This window comes from Sebastes fasciatus, chromosome 13 (genome assembly GCF_043250625.1).
Source record: "Sebastes fasciatus isolate fSebFas1 chromosome 13, fSebFas1.pri, whole genome shotgun sequence".
NCBI classification, from domain to species: Eukaryota; Metazoa; Chordata; class Actinopteri; order Perciformes; family Sebastidae; genus Sebastes; species Sebastes fasciatus.
In genome coordinates, this window is record NC_133807.1 from 15,428,047 (window position 1) to 15,451,997 (window position 23,951).

Consider the following 23,951-nt stretch of genomic DNA (forward strand, 5'->3'; position numbering starts at 1 on the left):
GAAAAAAAGTCGTAATATTACAAGAAAAAAGTCGCAACTTTGCGAGAATAAAGTTATAACTTTACAAGAATAAAGTCATAATATTACGAGAAAAAAATCATAACTTTACGACAAAAAAGTTGTAATATTATGAGAAAATTTTTTTAACTTTACAAGAAAAGAAGTCGTAATATTGCGAGAATAAAGTCATAACTTTACGAGAAAAAAGTCGTAATATTATGAGAAAAAAATTGTAACTTGACAAGATTTTTTTTTTTAATATTACGAGAAAAAAGTCATAACTTTACAAGAAAAAAAGTCTTAATATTACAAGAAAAAAATCATAACTTTATGACAAAAAAGTTGTAATATTACAAGAAAAAAATCGGAACTTTACAAGAAAAAAAGTCGTAATATTACGAGAATAAAGTCATAACTTTATTAAAAAAAAAGTCGTAATATTACAAGAAAAAAGTCGCAACTTTGTGAGAAAAAAGTTGTAACTGCGAGAAAAAAGTCGTAACTTTACGAGAATTAAGTCATCACTTTAAGAGAAAAAAAGAAAATAACACGTAAAATGACTACTACTATATATATATATATATATATATATATATATATATATATACTAATATTATGACTTTATTCTCATAATATTACATAATATTTTTTTCTTGTAAAGTTCCGATTTTTTTCTTGTAATATTACAACTTTTTTGTCATAATATTACGACTTTTTTCTTGTAAACCTATGACTTTATTCTCGAAATCTCAGATTTATTATTTTCCCTCAATGTGGCCCTAATACTCTGTCGTACCGTTGTACCAAAGAGAAAATGTAAACAAAAGAACAGTTATTAATTTTCACAATTTTTTTTATGAATCCACAGGAGCCACTGGAGAGGAGCTAAAGAGCCTCATGTGGCTCGAGAGCTGCAGGTTGCTTAGAGACCCCTGGTCTAAACATGCTGACCCCTGGTCGAAGCAGACATGATAGTGATTTGTGTGTATTTATAATCAGGACTATTTACGCCCTCTAGCGGCCACAGTGAGGAACTACGTCACTCCACCACCACCAAGCTAGACATGTTAAATACAGTCACACTTCCGGTTAACACACAAAATAAAGGTTTTACAATAAATGTAGTTACACACTGGAAGCATCAGGATTGTAAGTGATCCCTCTCGTCACTTTCTTGCATCTTGAATTTGTCATTTATTTCACTAACTACTGTTTTCTATTTACACTATAATTTAAGACACTCATATATTATATTTATATTAAACATGATATATTCTAAGAAAGTACACAATCTTCTAATTAATTACTTAAGGGCAACAGGAATAATGGAGAGAATTTAATTATTAGGATTATTATTATTATTTTATTTTAGTTAGTTATAATAATAATAATAATAATAATAATAATAATAATAATAATAATAAATAATAATAATAGTAATTATTATTATTTATTGTTATTTTTACTGTTATTATTATTATTGTTATGATCATTATATTTTTATTATTTTATTATTATTATTATTATTATTACTATTATTATTATTATTTTATCATTATTATTATTATTATTATTATTATTATTATTATTATTATTATTATTATTATTATTATTATTATTATTATTATCCCTAAAGCATATTATGTTGTAGTGATGCACACTGTGTCCTCTGGAGGGCGATGAACACCATCAAGTCAGACATAATCAGGAACATAACAGTATGCTGATACTTCCGGTAAATATTCAAAATAAAAGCTTCAAATTAGTTCACCAGTATAGATACGTCCTTTGCCTACACGAATAGAGATGTTACGCTAGTAGCAGACGCAATATAGGTACAGCTTGTTGTGTGGCTACGTGGTTTTTCTTTTAGCGTGTTGAATTCCATATCTCTTGCCGGCCGGGACACTTTTATTTTGAAGGCTCAGAGCCTCATCAGTGTTTAGTAGTAGCTAGCTCAGTAGCTAACAGAAACAACCACCATGGCAGCCGAGTACGAGTGAGTTTCCGATTTAAACCCCGAACACATTTCATGATACTCATGATATTTGATGTACAGATTGTTTATTCAGTGAAGGTTAATGTGCTCTGAGGACAATCTGATTAAATGTGACGTTACCAGGTTGCTAGCTGATGTAGCTAACTAGCAACACAGTGAGCTAACAATGCTAACGCTAGCTCGATGTGTGTGACCGTTAACCTGTCATTATACAACAGAACATAAAGGCAGCCCACAAGGTAACCAATATATGTGTTTCCTCCGCAGTGTGCTGTCTGAGATCGAGGTGCTGCAGTCCATCTATCTGGATGAACTGCTGGTCAACAGGGAAGAAGATGGGTGAGCAAACTATGACATGACTTTGCTTCATTAGCTTTGGTTGCTTTACAGTAACTACTTCTACTCTGCCACATGTCAGTGAAAACCAGATGTGTTGAATGTTTGTGATAAACTGTGTTGAGAAAATCCTCCTTCAGCTAAATAAACTCTTTAAAAAGCCTCTTGGATCAGCTGCAGCATGCATCGTCACAAAGCTGCAAACAGTCTGTTTTTATGACTCTTTAAAGAGCCAACAGGATTATATAGGAGTTAAAATGCAACATACACATTAATGCAGCAGTAATATGCTTTCAAAGGTCTTTTTATGAATTGTCAATAATCAATAGAACAGTCACTATACAGGGAAAGTTCCTTTTTGTGTTTCTAAACAACACTCACCCCTGACACAACACATCAATCAATCATACCTGACAACAACATACACACAGACAGCCACAGCTGGCCACAAAAGACCTAACTGATTCTCAATCATGGATACATAACATTCAAATTGTCGAGAATACAACACAGGGAGAGTATCCGCAAATAAGTCATGAAATAATAAGAAGAAGAGAAAAAAAATAAAATACATATATATACATATAAACATACACACACACACACACACACACACATATATATATATATATATATATATATATATATATATAAAAATAGAAGAACAAAAAATAATGATAATAATGAATAAATAAATGCAGCAGTAATATTAATCCAGAAACATATAGAATGGTAAAACACTGAAAGGTAACATTTACCAGCACAGTGAGTACTCTTACTTTAACTACTTTAAGTACATTTTGCTGATAACTTTCTTGAATGACTTTTACTTGCAGTGGAGTATTTTCACAGAGATGTATTAGTAGATCATAGTAGTAGTAGATTAAAGATCTTTAAACATTTTCTGTAATGTCGTGTTTTTGCACATGACCAAGGAAGCATTAAATTCACATATTTTTGAATGGAGTTTGGCAAAGAGTGTCTGCACAGAGCAAATGGTTTGCGTTGCCTGTCGGGCGGTGACATGCTGTGTTGTTGCATCAGCCTTGTTGATAAGATAAGATATTCCTTAATTAGTCCCACAGTGGGGAAATTTGCAATATATATCGATATCTGATGACACTTCTGATTTTTAAGACTTACAGTGTCCTTTGGCTCCAGTGTCTGGCTCTGTTTTTAAAGCCTCTGGTGTGTTGTGTCCTCCAGGGGCTGGGAGGTGAGCCTGGTCCTGTACCCGTCCACCGCAGAGGACTCTGTCTCCCAGTTTGTTCGACTCACCCTGACTTTGACCCTCGATCAGCAGGTGCGCTCTCCATGATTTTATCCTGCTCCCAGTTTGAGTTACAATATCTCAGTCTCTGTGTTGTGATGTGGTTTACTGATACAACGGTGCCAACATTTTGTCTTCATGACTTGTATCGTAAAGGATTTAGAATTTATCAGCTTCATCCTGGGGCCTTTCTTATTCAACTTTCTCATTCAACTGCAGAGAATACTTGTACTTTAAAGCTCAACTCACTTGATAAGGAAATATTAATGAATATAATAAAAGTTTGACTCTGTCTTCCCTGTCTTAGTATCCCTCGTCTTCTCCAGCCATCTCCATTCATAACCCACGGGGGCTTTCTGATGACAAGATCAGCAGGTATTGAACTGAAGCTGTGGACTGATTAGACTCACTCTGCTCAGGAAATGTTTTCATATTTTGTGGAAAACCCTGTAATCATGTGCAACCCCTTTCTCTTAGTGTCCAAAAGTGTCTTCAGTTGGAGGCTCAGTCCTGTCTGGGTTCACCTGTGTTGTATCAGCTCATTGAGGTCACTATGTACAGTGCTTTTAAAAATATATTATTTAAGAATATGATGATTTCAGTGGATATCTAGTTAATTAATACATTTAGGTAATGATGAGCAGTACTGCTGCTTAAATTCATGTTTCTAACTGTTCTACTTTGTTTTTTCACCTCCAGAAAGCTAAAGAAATCCTGACTGAAAGCAATATTCCTCATGGAAACTGTGTCATTTGCCTCTATGGCTTTAAGGTACGCTGTTTCCCCATCTGTCCCATTGTCTTCTGTCCCATCAGTCCCTCTATAACAAAGAGAAACATTTTGGAAATCAGTTTTTTTATCGGCCTTTTTAATCTCTGAAAGCTTTAGCATCATTTTCTCACTTTTGTTTTACATTAAAGTCTAATGCAAGATTAAACAGTGTCTTATCTGTAGATGTTTCCAGAAATGTTCCTAAAATCTGCAAAACCATTCATGCTTCTTTGTGTCCGGCTGTCTTCAGGAAGGAGAGACGTTCTCCAAGACAAACTGCTACCACTACTTCCACTCCCACTGCCTCGGCCGCTACGCCAGCCACTCAGAGAGGGAGCTCCGCCAGAGGGAGAAGGAGTTGAAGGAGGACAAGACGAGAGAGAGAACAGACTATCAGGTCAGATATCAGCTTAAGAGTTCTGGTCAAAACAGTATTTCAGTGTCCTTCTTTTATAAGCTATTTCATCACTGACTCTTCTCATAGGAGCTGACTGTGGTGTGTCCGGTGTGTAGAGAGCCTCTAACATATGATGTGGATCAGCTTCTGTGTTCTCCTGCACCCCTGCTGCCTGAGGTAACTTCATCTTCTAATGCACAGTTTTACCAATAGAAACCGTCTCAAGGTCCATTAGAGACTGTTTCCAAGGTCAAGAATAAACATAGAAAGGCTTTGTGTTTTTTTCACTCAGCTGGACGAAGCAGCGATTGGTTCACATTTTCAACAGAAGTGGTGTGAACTCCAGAAGCTTTTGGAAAGACAGAGGTCTAAAGGTGGGATCATTGACCCGGAGGTGGAATCAAATCGCTTTTTCATCCATACCAATGAGGTAAGAATGAATCAGAAATGATATAGTCAAATCTAGACTGCAAACCATACCTGACATCTGTATAAGTAAAAGTTGTCTATGATTTTTTTTCTTTTGATTGCATCTGACAAATCTAGATTGAAGTGTTCAGAACAGGGTTCCTACGCAGTATGGAATTTGATTTTAGTAATTTCCAGGTCTGGATAAAAGAAAAGACAGTATAGAAAAACATTTCTGTTTCCAGACTATTGGCCATATTTTGTTTTTCCAAAATATAAAATTCAGAATTTCTAAAAATAAATTGGTCATACAAGCAGCAGAGTGTGAGAGAGTGCAGGCCAGAGTGAGCTTGATGTTGTTGAAAGCAAGGCAAGAAGTAGGCTATGGCGTGCGACTGAACGCACACTCCTACACAGAGCTGCCTCTGAAGCTGCCAGCTTACACTGTTGGACAGTGGAATGTTGTCCACCTTTCTGCAAATAAGGCTGCGAACTGACAGGCTGTTCTCATACACCGTTCGTAGCTAAACCTACGAAAAGTAATGCATTGTAATTTATATATATGCCACAAAATAAATTCATATGTAATCCACGTTGAGTAATCGTGAACCAGTATGAAGAGTGATAAATGCCGCGTAGGGAGGAGGTCGGGATGGATGGGTGGGTCAAAAACACTAGACTTTTACCCAGGAGACCGGAGTTCATGTCACGTGTGAAACCAGAAGTCGACGTTAATATATTTGTCACGTAATTTCCATACTTACGTTACACTAATTCCGCAGTTATTTTAACCTAAACCACGACCTTTTCCTAAACCTAACTAAGTAGTTTTTATTTTGAAAAGACTGGAGCGGGAATTGACACATGCGTCACATGTTGCTGGACATTCGTAGGAAAATGAGGAATAACTTTTTGTAAGATATCGTACGGACCGTTGCATGAGGATACGTTTTTTCACTAATATAACTCTAGTGCTGACTTATTAACACTGTTCCTATATAATGTTATACAAAACATTCACAGTGATACCTGTCAACTCCCACAGACTCCACCTGCTGCTGAAAACGGAAACCTTGACACAGATGTCTCTCCCGGCCCCCCGGTGCTCTCTGCCTCTAATGTTTCCTCTTATGAAACTGGCGTCAGAGCGGACCAGTTTGTTCCTGGACTGTCCCACTGCAGAGGCGGCCACGGCCATAGGCGTCAGAACCAGGCAAGGGGGCCGAGGAGAGGAGGCAGGTCCCGACCGCAACACCGGAGAGCCGCCCCCATCACAGAGCACCTGGACAAACTGTCTCTGTCCTCAGACTGCACTGAAGGACCAATAAAAGCCAAAGCTCAGGGTAACCATGGGCAACAGGTGCAAGTAAATGTAGAATTATGTCAGTCTAAGACAGGCAGGGGTGTCAACACAGAGCAACAAGAGACCCTGGTGTCTCCAGACGACCAGCCGGTGTGCCAGGCAGCTGTGGAAACTGAATGCCCAAAAGATGCTGCAGACCCTGCAGGCGGTCATGGTCACCATGGAAGGAGAAGGGGTCCTCACCGATCCGTCCCTGACACCGGGGCCCCCGGGACGGCACGCTATCACTGGGATGGCCGATCTTCGAGAAGCAGGGGAGGGCCCAATAACCCGTACAGCAGAGGAGGGGGGCCCCGCCGGGGTCACAGCAGGGGCTTCCAACACAAGGTGGTGGAGAGAGAGAGGGGAAGAGAGGAGGTGCTATGACAAAGGGCAACAGGAGGGCCAATGAACAAATGTATGTGTGCCTCCATTATCAGTTTGCGTAGATTAAAGCCCTGCACCAGAAACAACATTTACTCTAGTATCCTTTCCTCCTGTACATTGCTGGTATGCACTTTCATACACACTAATATCAGATACAGATGGATGTTGCTTTTTGTTGTGGTGCAATATGACTTGAAAGAACTACAAATTAAATTTTCTGTGGATCTCAGTGTGTTGCAGTATTTCCTGTATTTCTTTTTTTATAAATAAGGTTCAGTTACACTGACTGTTGCAGCTTTAATATATCTCTTTATTGTCAATGATGCTGTAATTTGAAGCAATTTTGCAGGAAATGTTAGCAATACACCGGCCAAAGTCCCATGGGACATAGGGCACTGGGGCCTGGTGGGGCCAGTTTATACCTTTAATTCCACTACAATTATTAACAGAGAAATATTGAACATTTGTATCTAACAGCTATAGTTACTGGTAACTTTGTAGATGCTAAATTTGAAAAGCTATAATGAGCTTATAAAATACAATGCATTGTTACACAGTAAATGGAACCACCCAACAGTACATGAAACAGGTAAAGCAGTTCCACCTTTGCTAGCTGCAAAATCAAAATGCTGCTTACATGTTAATTCATCATCATTATTATAATGATGATAATAATAATAATAATAATAAATCATGATTACTATTGTAAAACAAATATTCAATCAACGTGGTGATAAGAAGACTCATGGGAGATGTAATTGTTGAACGTTGAAGCAGGCTCATCCTTGGAGGGGAGGGAGCGAGAGGGAGGCGTTCGTACAGTATTGCATCGTATCGTAATGTATCGTATCGTAAATTCGTGAGCCTGGTTTGATAGCTCAGGGCTTTTGCCCTTTTCTATCCATATGCAATCATTGGAGTGAGGAGATGGAGAAGGAGCCCAGTTGGTGTTGAGGCAGCATGGCCCATGCCCGGCCAGTTGAGTTTTTTTTTTTTTTTCCTTTCTTTTCTTGGTTTTATTCTTTATATATATATATATATTCATTTTTTTATTCATTTTACTCATAACAAAAATAAAATGAAATATGGATAAAACAAAATGGAGAGAAAAAAAGAATAAATAAATAAAACTTTAAAAAAGCCAACATAACTGGGCAAGATCAATATCATGTGACTGTGTACAGTGTGGTGGGGGTGGCTGGCTGTCAGTCAGGGTGCAAATCAAATTAAGGCAAGATTAAAAAGAATAAGAGAAAATAAAGTAAACTAATTTTAAATAGGTAGATGGATAGAAGTAAAAGAATGATGGATAAAAGGATGGTGTTTAATAGGGTGATGGATAAAAAGATTATGTTTTAAAGGGAGGCGTTCGGTCGTGTCGAGAAGGGAGCCCGCAAATTGCAAGATCTGATCATCTTAGAGCTTCAAACAACTCACGCGAGACTCACTAGCCGACGACCAATCCTAACCTTAACCATTCGAGGCATTGACAATCTCGCGAGAGTCCCCCCAGTTTGCTGTCTCCCTTCTAGCCAGCCACTACCGAGGCTGTCTCTTTTTAACCATTAGTGATGGGAATTCCGGCTCTTTTTAGTGAGCCAGATCATTTGGCTCAGCTCACCAAGAAGAGCCGGCTCTTTCGGCTCCAAAACGGCTCTTCATTTGACCACTTCTGTCTTTTATAATTCAGCCAAATTTAGCGCTGTTTTGACCTATGATTAGTATGTGTGCACATATATAACTGAAATTATTCAATTTAGTTATACTAAACCTTATCATTTCCAGAATACCATCATTTTACATGCTGCTTCGTTTCCGACTGTCACTCATCTTGTCTGCTATTCGCGCACCGCACTCCTCTCTCTCTTTCTCTCTTCCTTTCCCTCCTGCTCTGTACCTGCAGACCGTCAGCGCACCGCCCTTCCCTGCTTGATGGTAATTATGCTTGTCTGTTCATCACTTGATTGGTCGCACGGATGTCATTAACACAACATTCAGTCACAGTCAGTGCATGGAGTGCCAGTGGCGCAGAGAAGATCGTCCTATCATTCTGCCTTGAATTAAAGGGACTGTTTGTAAGAATCAGAAATGCTTGTTAACAGCGACACCTGTGGCCGTTAAGTCAACGAAAGTCAGCGTCGGGCCTGCTCTATTAAATAGACATGAACGAGCATCGCTCAAAACAGTGAGGCGACACACGTCAGCTAAAAACACAATATCACTCTATATTTCCCCTGCTTGGCAGTAATGCTATAGCTGACCAGACGAAGGTCTCTCCATGAATCAATGCTGATCCTAGTGTTGGCTCTTCCAACGAGAAGAGAAACATCATTGTCTCCGATTGCGCCCGCAGGGAGACACCGGCACCCGGTCAGAGACGATAACGTTACTCGCTGCGGAGCCCCGTCACTTAAAAAAACACGGGAAACCTCTGTTGGTCTGGAGGAGCTGCAGCAGTTATTTCTGCACAAACGTCCACTGTACATTCACTAGATATTCTCAGAGCTACTAACTCTTCTGCAGCGTGTAGTGTGTGCGCATGAACGTGTAGAGGTGGAGCAAGATGAGTGAAGGCAAGCAGGCAGGCAGAGGAGCAGGGGAGCAGAGACTCTGGCCCTGGAGACCAAAGCTACGGTCTCCCCTGCGTACTACGACTGCCGCCAACACTGTTTTGCAAGACGGGCTTCACTAGATATAACTTTGCGGTTTTGGTTCTTCCGTGTAATTTGTGTTGGAGTCTGAGTCAGAACAGCGTAGCCACACACGAGCGTGCATATGCGAGCATGCATGGGAAACCGACCCGGTAGAATTATACGTGTAAAAAGTTACAAACAGTCCCTTTAATAACAAAAAAAAAAAAAAAACGGCTCTCGGACGGGAGCCGGCTCTTATCGTTCACTTAAAAGAGCCGGCTCTTTGAACCGGCTCGTTCGTGACGACACATCACTAATATCCATGGGGCGGAACGAACCTACGTCACCCCCCGACGCCATCTTGGCCGTTGTTGTGTCGTAGAGCCCTCCCATCATGGAGATGAAGGAGTTAACCAGCCTCTCTCTCCTCTCTCTCCTCGCTCAGTGATCTGAGTCTTCTGAACTGCGCAGGTTCGCAGAGGCGTGTTTGTTGTTTTCAAAACGACAGAGGTAATGACTGGCGGGACCGTGTTTCACAAAAGCTACGATAACAAGGACTCGGAGCCTCGCATGGACGTGGACATGGACTCCGGTCCTCTGGAGAGTGAGCGGGCTGACCTGGACAGCAGCATCCCGGCTGCGTGCTCCTCGAACGGCAGCGGCGGCGAGGAGGACGAGGCGGAGGCCGCTGGAAGAGTGAGAGAAGCCGGAGGCTCGAGTAGTCATCACATCCCGGACGGAGGCGGAGGGTACTGCGGCGGCAGGGAGCAGGAGGTGTCGGTGGAAATTGGAGAGACGTATTTATGTCAAAGAGCCGATAAGACATGGCGTGAGTTATATATGCTTCTGTTTCACCATAATAACACTTAACGTTAGCAGGTTGACGTAAGCTGTGCGTTTGTTTTCTGGAAGAAAATTCACACCAAACTCCATTAACATTTTGTGTAATTGCTTTGATTCTCTTGAAAACTTGGCATAAAGACGTAATTCAATTTAATTTTGATTGATAAAGGCTCAGAGGGGCTTTCTGTAACAATCGGCTGAATGATTGGATTGATTTATTTGATGATAAAACCATAACAGTGCAAACAACAAGGCGAGCCACGTCTAAAAGTTGGTATTTCACTGGAGGGAATAGATGATTGATGATAATGATTATTGCCGAATTCATTAATGGCTCAACACAAGTCAGGTTTTATCGGGCTAAATAACAATAAGTAAGGCTATGTTTGCTAAGGAGCAAAGCAGGTGTTCAAGTCATAGAAATCTGAATGGAGTTTGGTGAGATGTCGAGTTTGCATTTGTACCTGACAAGCAGGTTGACGTAAGTTGTGCAGGACTCTCGTTTGTTTTTGTGAAGAAATTCACACCAAACTCCATTAACATTTTGTGCAAAGTTGAGTTGATTCTCTTGAAAACTTGTCAGTAAAGACGTAGTTAAATTTAATTTTTCTTTATAAAGGCTCAGAGGGGCTTTCTGTAATAATCGGCTGGATGATGAAAACCATTGCAATGCAAAGAAACAGGCGAGCCACGTCTAAAAGTTGGCAATTCACTGGAGTAAATAGGCTAATAACGTTGCAGTTTGGAAGATTATGATTATTGCCGAATTGATTATTGGCTCAACACAAGTCACGTTTTATCAGGCTAAATAACAATAAGCAGGCTATGTTTGCTAAGGAGCAAAGCAGGTGTTCAAGTCATAGAAATCTGAATGGAGTTTGGTGAGACGTCCCAAACAGGAGATATATAGAGCTTGCATTTGTACCTGACAAGCAGGTTGACGTAAGTTGTGCAGGACTCTCGCTTTGTTTTTGTGAAGAAATTCACACCAAACTCCATTAACATTTTGTGCAAAGTTGAGTTGATTCTCTTGAAAACTTGGCAGTAAAGACGTAATTCAATTTAATTTTGATTTATAAAGGCTCAGCAGGGCTTTCTGTAACAATCGGCGTGGATGATAGAACCATAACAGTGCAAACAACAAGGCGAGCCACGTCTAAAAGTTGGTATTGCACTGGAGTAAATAGGCTAATAACGTTGCAGTTTGGTAGATTATGAGATTGCCGAATTGATTAATGGCTCAACACAAGTCACGTTTTATCAGGCTAAATAACAATAACCTGATATTTTCAGGTGGAATTTCATTTAATTCTCACTGTGCAATATCATTTTCCACTTGTGCAATTTTGTTAATAGTCTGTTTATTGTCAGTACTGTATAAACTGCTCCTATTTTTATACTTCCTTTTATTTAAATTGTTCATATTTTGTTACACTTTGTTTAGCTCCTTTTTTTTTTTACTGTGTTAGCTGATGCATCTTGTTTTTTGCCCTATCCCCTTTGCTGCTGTACACTGCAAATTTCCCCACTGCGGGACTAATAGAGGAATATCTTATCTTATCTTATAAGCAGGCTGTGTTTGCTATTGAGCAAAGCAGGTGTTCAAGTCATAGAAATCTGAATGGAGTTTGGTGAGACGTCCCAAACAGGAGATATATAGAGCTTGCATTTGTACCTGACCAAAAAATACTTTGTTAGACAAAAGTCTCATTAACTATTGGTATCTTGCTCTCTTTTTCAGATACAGCAGAGGTTATTCAGTCCCGATTGAATGAACAGGAGGGCAGAGAGGAGTTCTATGTTCACTATGTAGGATGTGAGTACATGACGAGTTCTTGATATGCCCATACCCTCTCTATCTCCTCACCTGCTGCTTTACAATGATCCTCATCTCCTTTTCTTTGGTTATGCAGTCAACAGGCGCCTAGATGAATGGGTGGGTAAGGCCCGCCTGGCACTCACCAAGACAGTGAAGGATGCAGTGAGGAAGAGCACAGAGTCCAATCTCGGTGTCGGTGATTTGGGTGAACAGCCTGAAAGGAAGATCACTCGCAACCAGAAGCGCAAGCATGACGAGATCAACCATGTACAGAAGGTAGAGACATTGTATGTTACATAGTCATTTCATACTGTTGTTTTTTTTTGTTGATATGTATGTAATGGAGTTTTCCCTTGCAGACGTATGCCGAGATGGACCCAACAACAGCTGCCCTGGAGAAGGAGCATGAGGCGGTACGGTTGAGTGTCTATTAGTTTCTCTTATTAAAGATTACAAAAAGAGCAAACATTACTATCTTGTTCTGCTGCACTTTACGTTCAGTTTACTCCTGCTGTGTCCTCTACATAATGTGGTTTTAACTCGCTTATGTATTTAACTTCTTGAATGTTTTGCCATCTCGGTGTGATGAAAATCATTTCCCTCATTGTAAGACCTTGCGTGTCTCTTCCTCAGATCACCAAAGTGAAATATGTGGATAAGATCCAGATAGGAAACTTCGAGATCGATGCCTGGTACTTCTCGCCGTTTCCCGAGGACTACGGCAAGCAGCCCAAGCTGTGGATCTGCGAGTACTGCCTTAAATACATGAAGTATGAGAAGACCTTCAGACACCACCTGGTCAGTGAAGCTTTCACTTTAGGACGCACGGAATGTTTGTGCCAAATAAAGACGTCAGCTAAACAGAATAGCTCCTTGTCCATCCTTTTGCTGTCTTTGTTAATTTAAAAGACATTTAATTTCACAAGTCATGTCTCCATTCTTAAACTCAGAGTCCTAGGAAATGTCCTGCAGAATGTCTTGAATTTATATTTATATATTTATTTATATATTTATTTTAGACTAACATTTTTTCCACCTGTGAAACCCAATCCTATAAAGTTTAATTCCAAGATAAACAATTAGCAGTGATTTAGTGATTTTTGTACATCCCGTGCAACCTGAAAGCAAGAGGTTTGACCTTTTTGACCTTTGTCTCCTCAGTCCCACTGTCAGTGGAAACAGCCTCCAGGCAAAGAAATCTACAGAAGGAGCAACATATCGGTGTATGAAGTGGATGGGCGGGACCACAAGGTGAGTTTACCTGGAAAGTCTTTGCCACATCTGAGGATGTTCAATTCTAAATAATATGGATTCCTCTGCTTCTGTTGTCTGTGTCCCACTCTGTGTTTCTAGTGGAAATCAAACCGGACATTTTTGTGATGATGATGTTCATTGTTGTGATTCCTTGTTGATCTCTGTTTCCAGATCTACTGTCAAAATCTTTGTCTACTAGCAAAACTATTTCTCGACCACAAGACGCTTTATTTTGACGTGGAGCCCTTTATCTTCTATATCCTCACTGAAGTCAACAAACAGGGAGCGCACATCGTCGGCTACTTCTCCAAAGTAAGGCAGTCAATCTTGGGCTCACTTGATGTTCGATCTCTCTTGACAATTAAGTCAGTGTTTGCCCTTATACATCCCTAGGGACATTTTTGGCTTTTTAAGTAATTTTTTTAAAATCTTTTTGTCTGTTAATGAATACATTTTGGCAAGGGTGTGAATTTTTTTTTTTTTAATTTTTGAAGTTCAACCTCAGCTCCTATAATAAGTCTATAATAAATGTGTAACCAAATTAGAGTCACTCAGACCCTTAAGGACACAAATGTACCCATTAAAACCACAATTTTTGATCCCACAGTCATTACAGCATAAAATCATGCATTCTACTATATCAGGTTTTAAGTCTAGAGCCACGTCTTTAACATTGTAGTTTTTGCAATGTTCCACGAGATTTAGCCGTTTTCTCATGTTTGCCCTACATAACTCAGTGGAAGTGGAAAATAATATTAATATATCATTTTATGGCAGTTTTTGTCCTCTAAGGACATAAGAGCAACTTTTTTAAAGTGAGACAAGGGTTAACAAAACGCAGTGTATTTATCTTTGAGGCCTGAGTAATGTGTTAAATGCAATCCCATCATAAAACTAATTGTAATTGTAAAGCTGATACAAATCTCTAATATATAATATATATATATTATATATATATATTATATATAATGTATATATAATATACATTATATATATATATTATATATTAAAAAAAATATATATATTTTTAAATCTTTTGTTTACATCTGTGTATTTCTAAGCATATTGCCCCACCATGTGTCAATCAGCGCTAGTAATAGTCAATAACTCCACAGGGTATCTTTTAATTCCCATTTCATGTTATTTCACAAATCATCACACGTTACATCTGTAAGCAGTTCACTGATCACTGATGCTGTAGTATTATCTCTAAACCTTTGAATCTCACTGTTTGAATTCAGCAGAATCCCACACTTGGCGGAGAGAACCTCAGACTGGAATCATGAACTGTTTGTCTGAACTTTTGCCTTTTTGGTTTTGTTTTTCAGGAGAAAGAGTCTCCAGATGGGAATAATGTGGCGTGTATTCTCACACTGCCACCGTACCAACGCAGAGGCTACGGAAAGTTCCTCATAGCTTTTAGTAAGTGAGAGACCATGACAGTAGCCTTAGTGTGTGTGTGTGTGTGTGTGTATCAGTGCTGCAGCTAATGATTACTTTTCACTAATGATTAAAGATATTGATAGGTTTTTCTATTAGTAATATATTAGCCCATAAACTGATCAGAATGATGAATAATTATGACAGTTTACCAAAGTCTACATTTCCATTTTTTCTTTGTTAAAAGGATAGTTCTGATGTTTCTCAATGGGGTTGTATGAGGTACTTATCCATAGTCTGTGTATTACCTACAGTAAATGGTGGTTGACACGCCCCCAGTTTGGGGAAACAGACAGGAGTACCAGCACAAAGGCTAAGCAACATATTTTAGCCCCTAAAAAAAAATCAATATCAATATATATGTCAATATCAGTTTTAAGTATATTCTATATTTAGAATATTTGCACCGCTTTACCTTCTCTCTTACTCTTTAGTTGTTACATTATTATATATATATATATATAATAATGTAACAACTAAAGAACCCATTTGACTGCATAGTGAGTACTTTTATACTTTCAAGTAAATTTTCTTGATTATATACTTAAATACTTTTATATCATAAATATTGGACATTTACTTGTAACAGTGTTTTTAAAACCGTGGTACTAGTACTTTTACTTAAAAAGATTGTAGTACTTTTTCCACCACTGGTATCACCACTGTATACCTGTATGTGGCTTTGTGTTGCTATGTATATCTGTATGTCTCTGTGTACTGGATGTGGAAACAGATATCCCTCTTGGGACAAATATATCTAAATCTAAATCAATGACACTGGCTCAGTGAGTCTCTCCCTGCCTCCACTTTCATCATCAGTGGCGAGTGAGTCGTAACCTGTGGTTGTCTCTCCCTCCCCACCAGCCTCCTCCTCTCTTTGCTTTGTAAAGTTTTCCCGCCGCTACGTACATACACGTCACACACACACAATGTGCACCGCTGCATACATGCATATAGCATTAAACGAGTCTCAACCCATGCACATAAAAATCAGGGGCATGCATGTGATACAAGCGCACAGAGCAAGCGGAAAAGCATCCTCGCGAAAGAGCATTTCTGCTCCGCCTGCACAAATGTGATTCCACGAGCACAAGCTCGACCGCTCGCTCGTCAAGTTGACTTTTGAGACTTTGGAAACAGGGATGGAATAGACAGTGGCTGATGGCAATGATCATCATGCACTCGCAAGAATGGCACCACGTGACATTTTAACTCTTATACTCACAATAAATGATGTACAATGTTATATATGCGATCGTATTGGTCGCAGTCTGGAGCCCTGGCTAATCATCACCAGTGTCATTTGGTTGATTTATAAATTGACAGGAAATCAGACTGATTAGTTTAAGCAGGAATATGCATATATTTGTGCACTCACAGTGGATTCCATAGAGCCAACCTCTTGTCCAAAAGAGTGTATAAAACACACAAATGAACCATCACTTTTGTACTAACATTTGTGTTTTTACTGCTGTGTGTGTGTGTGTGTGTGTGTGTGTGTGTGTGTGTGTGTGTGTGTGTGTGTGTGTGTGTGTGTGTGTGTGTGTGTGTGTGTGTGTGTGTGTGTGTGTGTGTGTGTGTGTGTGTGTGTGTGTGTGTGTGTGTGTGTGTGTGTGTGTGTGTGTGTGTGTGTGTGTGTGTGTGTGTGTGTGTGTGTGTGTGTGTGTGTAGGTTATGAGCTGTCTAAGCTGGAGAGTGCAGTCGGCTCTCCAGAGAAGCCTCTGTCTGATCTGGGGAAGCTGAGTTACAGAAGTTACTGGTCCTGGGTCTTGCTGGAGATCCTGAGGGACTTCAGAGGAACGCTGTCCATCAAAGACCTCAGGTAGAGACACACAAATACACTACCCGATAACAAGTTACATCACCATCAGACACCCAGACATTTTCCTATCTTTTTAGCTCTGATTTTGATGCTCATATCAGACCCTCCTCTCTCTCTTTCTCCTCAGCCAGATGACCAGCATCACGCAGAGTGACATCATCAGCACACTGCAGTCGCTCAATATGGTGAAATACTGGAAAGGTCAGCATGTTATCTGTGTGACGCCCAAACTGGTGGAAGAGCACCTGAAGAGCGCTCAGTACAAGAAACCACCAATCACAGGTAAGTTCAGACATTTTATATTTTTGCATTTGCATGATTTTATTCCCTTATTTCTAACCTGGTTGTAACTTAACCAACAAAACCTACATTTAAACTTTTTTAGGAGGTAGAATCAGAAGAGGTTGAATGATTTATAGCATTACGATTATTGTAGCATCGAGTTAATATCGCTAATTAAGACATCACCATGGGCTTCTGAAAATTGATGGCCTTTTTTTCATATTTTCTAACTCTGACTATTTTTACATGCCCACTAAGGGTGCTCTTATCCGGATTTTTGGGGCCGCTCACTCTGGGTGGGAAAAAAATGTATTCACTAATGTATCGCAGTTTTTTTGAGTCGATGCAGAGGTTGAAGGACGTTACCGCTTTTATTGTTGTAGTCAGAGTTACGTGATGTCATATCCGTTCTGTATCCATCACTCAAAACAAACAGTAGCCAGCCGGCCGTAGCGCGCAGAAACCGGCAGATACGTCAGAGCAGAAAACGGCGGAGGGTCGGCGTGGATACGTCCTATGTCCTGTGATTTAACTGAAGGGACAATTTTTAATTTACGTCTCACCTGTCTCATCTGTCAGCTCCGGAAAATACAAATTTGAAGACGTTAACATTTAAAAACACAAATTTATAGTTTCATTCTTTGCAGCCGGTTTATTGACACTTCTGTAGTTCTTTTCAACAAGTGGAAGATATCGGAACTGTCAGAAATGACAAAATCTCGGACTCGAAATTACGACTCTGAGGCTGACGTGAACAATTTTTCGGTTGCTCATAAATTTGGCCTGAAAAATGTGACGTGAGCACGTCACTGTTGGACGACACGGACATTAACTCATTTTCTGAGTCTGTTGTTCCTGCAGCACTGACTGTGTTGTACAGAAATAGAAATCTACCTTGTGGTGTTTTCTTCTTTGCTTTGTGTCTTTGTGTATCATCTCTCTTTTGTGTGTTGTGTCTTTCACAGTGGACACTATGTGTTTGAAGTGGGCGCCCCCCAAAAATAAACAAGTCAAGTTGTCCAAGAAGTGAGAGGCGGAGCCAGTGAAGCCACATCTTTCCATCCAATTCCACCTGTTTTTATATAATTTGCCAAGTTCACCCTTTATTCCTCAACTGGCAAAAACCCTGCTGTTATGAAAAATCAATGTATATAGTCATTAGTTGCATCTGTCAGTATTTTCTTAAAATATGTATACAAAAAATCCCAGACTTGTCTCCTGATTCTTTCTTTTTTTGAGTATGAACTGGTTCTATAATGGTACATGTCCGCAGAGGCGGGGGTTTTTTATCGCGAGGGATCGCCTCGCTTCCCAGCATTGGACGCTTGATCGGCTGCCACTACGCACTAGGCACCTGATTAGACGAACACTTTCCCTCATGGGCTGCTAGGCCTTCATGCAAATCTGGGGCGTCCGGCGCAACACACCGCCTCTGGAAACTCCCTAAAAACTTTTAAACTAGCCATTGTCTATCTAAAATAAAGACAGATTCAGCAACTGTAGGGCTTATTTCTTGCATAAAATGTTTTCAGAAACACATTTCGGTGAACTATACTATAAGAGAAGAAAGTCCAAATGATCCGCCATGTTGGTTCCGGTTTGAAACCTGAGAGCAGCAGTCCACGAGGGAAAGCGTTCGTCCAATCAAGTGCCTAGTGCCTTGTGTCTAGTGGCAGTCCATCAAGCATCCAATGCTGGGAATCAAGGCGATCCCTCACAATAAAAAAAAAAAAAATCTAATATTTTCCAAGGCTACAGGTTCATTAAAATGTTTTAATTTGTAAGTAACTAGCTTGCCATCACCTCTTTGAAATATAGATACATGAATATATACCATATTTATATTTGGAGGTATGTTATTTAATAATTTTGAGTTAAGATATATGGAGAATAATATAACTCAATTCAGCTGTAATTTAACTACTTTTCATGTTTTTATCTTTTTTATTTTGTAGTATTGTCGAAGAAGATTTCCTCGGTAGAGTTGAACAATGAAAGGACTAAAACTATTGTCACAGGGGACATTTTGTTCTTGTCTCACAGCTGTAACTAACAAAGGCTGCAACCCGTTCAGTTGTTTCAGTTCCAGGGCTGTGACATTGTGCTTGCTGTGTTGACTGGTAAAGCTAAACGAAACGGGGCCATGTTGATCAGATTGCCTACACATGCAGTGGCAAGTCAGAATATCTGCTGTGAGGAAGGAAGGTGTGTTACAGAGGAACCTCGTTTGGTTGGATTTGTCTGCAGAAATTCAAGGCAGTTTATTCTAAGTGGGGGATTTTCTGAGCTGGAGAACAACATATAATGGGGGATATACTGGCACTGCGCCTCCACTGTTGGGATCATGTGGCAACAGCTGAGTTTTCTTTGTTAATCTTTGGACAGCTTGTAAACATCAGGAATTCCACAGCCTGGTCTATGTATTGTTAATGACTTTTAGTTCCCAAAAACAAAAATATGTAACTGCCAGGCAATAACCCTCAGCTTTAAATGTCCCATATTGTAAAAAGTGAAATTTTCAAGTCTTTTACATTATAAAGCAGGTTAAAGTGCTATATAAATACAGTTAAACTTTCAAAACACTCAATATACGGAGAAATACACACAGCCCGTATTCAGAACTTGTGCGTTTGAAACAAGCCGTTAGGATTTCTGTCCATTTGTGATGTCACAAATATACAATATTTTGACTATTACACGGTTTTAAACGTAAACATATTAAATGTGTCCCAGTTTATTTCCTGGCTGCAGTGTGTATGTGAATAACATCAGCTGACAGGAAGTAAACATGGACCCAAACTGTTGCCTAGCAATGCAATTCCATTGCAATTCAGTTGAAATGCACTAAAACGGAGCGTTTCAGACAGAGTGTAAATACAGGTATATTCAGGCTGACAGTATGAGGAAAATAAAGTTTTTTTTGAACATTGCAGCATGTAAACCTGTTCTATTAGAAAGACAAAATACAAGTATGACCCTGAAAATGAGCACGATATGGGACCTTTAAGGCAACCATCAGCTGTCAGTCCAGTCTGATGTAACTATAATAATAAACACAAGAGGGCAGCAGTGCTCTGAGTCTGAACAGTTATTTCCTGACAACGGCTCCTTAAAAGAACACTTCTTACAATAACTTGCATCAGTTTGATACAGTGATGTATGATATCTACACTTATTGTTTTCCATAGGAGCCTTAATTGATGGCATACTTCATTCCCGAAATAGAGAAAAACTAAGATGAATAGTTTCCACTTAAAACCTGTTTTTCACTGTAGAGGTAGACAAGGTGCTGGATTTTGAGTTTGGCACATTAGAATCTCTGAGTAAAAGAATATATCTAATCATATTTGTTTTTTAATAATTTTTTGTCAGGGATCCTTCAAACTTGGAAAAACAAACATGTACTGAAGCAAGATATTTTTACATTTGAACAATATGTATTTATATTATTAAAATCACAGCAAAAAATATGTATGTTTAAGATAAACAAAACCAAAGGCACCTAATTGACAACTGTTGCTTTATTTAGTTATTTTTACAGTATGAATATCAAATACTAATCTAAGTGAATGTGATGAATGATTATAAAGAATATCTGGTGAATCTCCTCATGTTTTAAGTCCATTGTAGGACAACAGAGGACAGAACAGCTGGAAGGTGACTGGAGAACCAACCAACAGGTGAGTCAGAAACACTTTTCCCTCCTTCTCTTAACCCCTGTTTGCTCAGCGTTGTGATCAGAGGTGTATAAACCTTTCTAGATAAATCAACATATTCTCAAACCATAACCTTCATGTTCACACACTAAGCAATAGTACTATAATAATTTGTTATGCTTTTATATAAAATCAGGAACACCAAAGTTAAGAAGATAATCCAACATTTCTGAAGGATCATTTCTTTTTGAATAATTAGGAATGGTTAAAGGAATTTTCTGTTTAGTGTCACCTAATTATGACCCAGTGCAACTTATCTCTTTTATAATCATCCCGTAATATATGTTATGTTAGAATTATTAAATATATAAAATTGCTAAGTCATAATATTAGTGGATTCAGTTATGAGATACTAATAATCTATTTTAGGTATTTTCCCAGTGGGAGGAAAATACTTAATTTTTACTTAATATCTATCTATCTATTAAAACGGTTTGAATAAATAAAATCTGACAGATACAAAAAAATATAAAGATTCTAGAGACTTATTTTGTATTTTTCTAAGAACATGAATATCAGTTTCATTTCTGTTTAACACAAAAATGCAAAAACGTGACCAATTTCGTACAGACTTGATAAGGTAATTACAGTTAATGGGCTTCTGTATACATCTGTTTTAAGTGATGGTCAGAGTCACATGCTGGTTAACTCTGCTGCCACACAGATAATAATTAGCTCTGTCCCTCCAGCTGCCTGTCATCGATCAGCTGTATTGATGATTCCATCACCGCTGGCTATGGCTGCTCTTTGCTGTAGATATGAAGCGTTTGTGAAAGTTCAATAAGGACGATTTTAAGATCTTTTCAGTTCCAACAAAGACCTGAGTCGAGAAATCGAAATCTCTGGTGATATTCTATATTTTTGTTATTGTCAACAAAGACCAAAAGCAACAATGTGTTAGAACATGCTGACCATAGGCTCTTACTGAAGATGTAAATCTTTAAAAATAGCATGGAAATAGTGTATTGGTTGGGGACTATTTTCAGCGGCCGATTAATCTAAATGTGGTACTCTAGGGAGTATTAGTGGCAGCAGGATGGTGCATGTGGGATTGAGCCATAATAAATTACAGTGTGTGTTCATGGTGATGAAGGAACATGTCACCCAGTGACACAGTGAGGCTCATTGATGTGTTTTTAACGGAGCTCTATGGCTCAGAGGAAGAAGAGATATCAGGCTGTGATACACACACTATACTTGTTAGGAGATACATTCACTGTTTGTTTTGGTCTTTTCAGTATAACGAGAAAATGAACGGAATGTCACCAGACGTATTGTTAACCAAAAGGCCGGAATTTAAACTGCAGTTTTTCGAAAACTAAACTAAAATCGTGACTGTGTTGAAGTGCTCTCTATTTATATAAAGTCTGTTAAAGAAGAGTGTTCTCTTCTCTCTCTCTGTGTCCTCAGTTCCACCCAGTTTCTGCCCTCCTTTGCCTGAATTTGGATTTTCGTGCTCAGCCAAAACTAACTTCAAAACGCCCTTTTTAAAAAAACCTTTGATTTCACTGCAACCATACTATTATAGCATTTTTGATCGAAATGTCTCAGAAACTGGTCTAAAATAGATTTTGGATTGTGGAAAGAATATTCAAAGCAAAATTAACAATTCAATGATGTACAAATACTTTGTATATAAATAAATCTTACTTGAGTAAAAGTATTAATAAAAGAAATCTACACAAAGTATCAAAAGTAAAAGTACTTGTTAGGCAGAATCTTATACTATACTACCAGCCCAGTCACACAGCAGTTTGTGACAACATTTTATGTATTGATTTGTGTACATAGACATGAATTTCACATTTTATTTTCGTGATGGTTAGCACAAAATCAATTCTAATGTAATCCACGTAATTATGAACCGGAAAGTGTGGCAAACAAAAAACACAGGACTTTTGCCTGGGAGACCGCTGTTTGTGTTCCGTGTGAAACCAGAAGTTAAAGATAATTTATTTGTCACATAACTTCCATACTTAAGTTACAGCACTTCCGGAGTTATTTAAACCCAAACCGCCATCTTTTCCTAAAGATAACAAAGTAATTTTTGTCCCACAATTTACGTACTTCAGTTAAAGCACTTCCGGTGTTATTTTAACCCAAACTACGATCTTTTCCTAAACCTAACAAAGTAGTTTTGTTGCCTAAACCTAACCAAGTCGATCTTTTTCCTAAACCTTACTAAGTAGTTTTGTTGCCTAAACCTAACCAAGTCAATCTTTTCCTAAACCTAACTAAGTAGTTTTGTTGCCTAAACCTAACCAAGTCAATCTTTTTCCTAAACCTTACTAAGTAGTTTTGTTGCCTAAACCTAACCAAGTCAATCTTTTCCTAAACCTAACTAAGTAGTTTTGTTGCCTAAACCTAACCAAGTCGATCTTTTTCCTAAACCTAACTAAGTAGTTTTGTTGCCTAAACCTAACCAAATCGATCTTTTCCTAAACCTAACTAAGTAGTTTGTTGCCTAAACCTAACCAAATCGATCTTTTCCTAAACCTAACTAAGTAGTTTGTTGCCTAAACCTCACCAAGTCAATCTTTTCCTAAACCTAAGTAGTTTGTTGCCTAAACCTGACCAAGTCAATCTTTTCCTAAACCTAACTAAGTAGATTTGTTGCCTAAACCTAACCAAATCGATCTTTTCCTAAACCTAACTAAGTAGTTTGTTGCCTAAACCTCACCAAGTCAATCTTTTCCTAAACCTAACTAAGTAGTTTGTTGCCTAAACCTGACCAAGTCAATCTTTTCCTAAACCTAACTAAGTAGATTTGTTGCCTAAACCTAACCAAATCGATCTTTTCCGAAACCTAACTAAGTAGTTATATTTTGAAAAGACTGCATGCGTCATGTGTTGCTGGACATTCGAAGGGAAACGCACAAAAAAATACGTTGTTGAAAGTTGTGCTGAGCGTCACGAAAATATGGGAAATTCGTGTCTGTACACGAATCAAATGGATTCAATTTCGTGACTATTTCACAAACTTGCAGTGAGACTGTGCTGGAATGTTATACCATATTTCACATTACATTAGAGGATTATTATTACCGATTTGTTAATGCTTAAGAAGAATTTGTGTTGTACAGTAACTAATTTGAGCTACTTTCATATATTGTTTATGAGTTTATGATGCAGTTAAGTGGAAACACTCAAGTAAAGTAAATGTAAAGAGTAAATGTACTTACTTGTTGTACCTCAGAAACTTATTGGGGGCCCTGAACCCCTCTGACCCGTA

The 23,951-nt window shown here is 38.7% G+C and overlaps 2 protein-coding genes across 2 annotated transcripts; both read left to right on the forward strand.

The window, feature by feature from the left end:
- The first annotated feature begins 1,763 nt into the window (after nucleotides 1-1,763).
- rnf25 (ring finger protein 25) lies at nucleotides 1,764-7,139 on the forward strand. The gene is made up of 10 exons (XM_074655774.1): nucleotides 1,764-1,999; nucleotides 2,267-2,338; nucleotides 3,542-3,638; nucleotides 3,913-3,980; nucleotides 4,083-4,152; nucleotides 4,305-4,376; nucleotides 4,627-4,773; nucleotides 4,861-4,950; nucleotides 5,066-5,203; nucleotides 6,227-7,139. The coding sequence occupies exons 1-10, from the start codon at nucleotides 1,983-1,985 to the stop codon at nucleotides 6,908-6,910; spliced, it is 1,455 nt and encodes a 484-aa protein (XP_074511875.1). The 5' UTR covers nucleotides 1,764-1,982; the 3' UTR covers nucleotides 6,911-7,139.
- A 2,762-nt stretch (nucleotides 7,140-9,901) lies between these two features.
- On the forward strand, nucleotides 9,902-18,213 carry kat8 (K(lysine) acetyltransferase 8). The gene is made up of 11 exons (XM_074655775.1): nucleotides 9,902-10,372; nucleotides 12,128-12,202; nucleotides 12,300-12,481; nucleotides 12,565-12,618; nucleotides 12,839-13,003; nucleotides 13,367-13,456; nucleotides 13,631-13,771; nucleotides 14,788-14,881; nucleotides 16,571-16,721; nucleotides 16,849-17,003; nucleotides 17,969-18,213. Exons 1-11 carry the CDS (start codon nucleotides 10,057-10,059, stop codon nucleotides 18,031-18,033), a joined length of 1,488 nt encoding a protein of 495 aa, XP_074511876.1. The 5' UTR covers nucleotides 9,902-10,056; the 3' UTR covers nucleotides 18,034-18,213.
- The last annotated feature ends 5,738 nt before the right edge of the window (nucleotides 18,214-23,951 follow it).

Coding starts and splice junctions, on each gene's coding strand:
- rnf25 (XM_074655774.1), top strand. Junction 3,639..3,912: donor CTTTGACCCTCGATCAGCAG/GTGCGCTCTCCA, acceptor TCCCTGTCTTAG/TATCCCTCGTCTTCTCCAGC. Junction 4,377..4,626: donor TTTGCCTCTATGGCTTTAAG/GTACGCTGTTTC, acceptor GGCTGTCTTCAG/GAAGGAGAGACGTTCTCCAA.
- kat8 (XM_074655775.1), top strand. CDS start 10,057: ATGACTGGCGGGACCGTGTTTCACAAAAGCTACGATAACAAGGACTCG. Junction 13,004..13,366: donor AGACCTTCAGACACCACCTG/GTCAGTGAAGCT, acceptor TTGTCTCCTCAG/TCCCACTGTCAGTGGAAACA. Junction 13,457..13,630: donor TGGATGGGCGGGACCACAAG/GTGAGTTTACCT, acceptor CTCTGTTTCCAG/ATCTACTGTCAAAATCTTTG.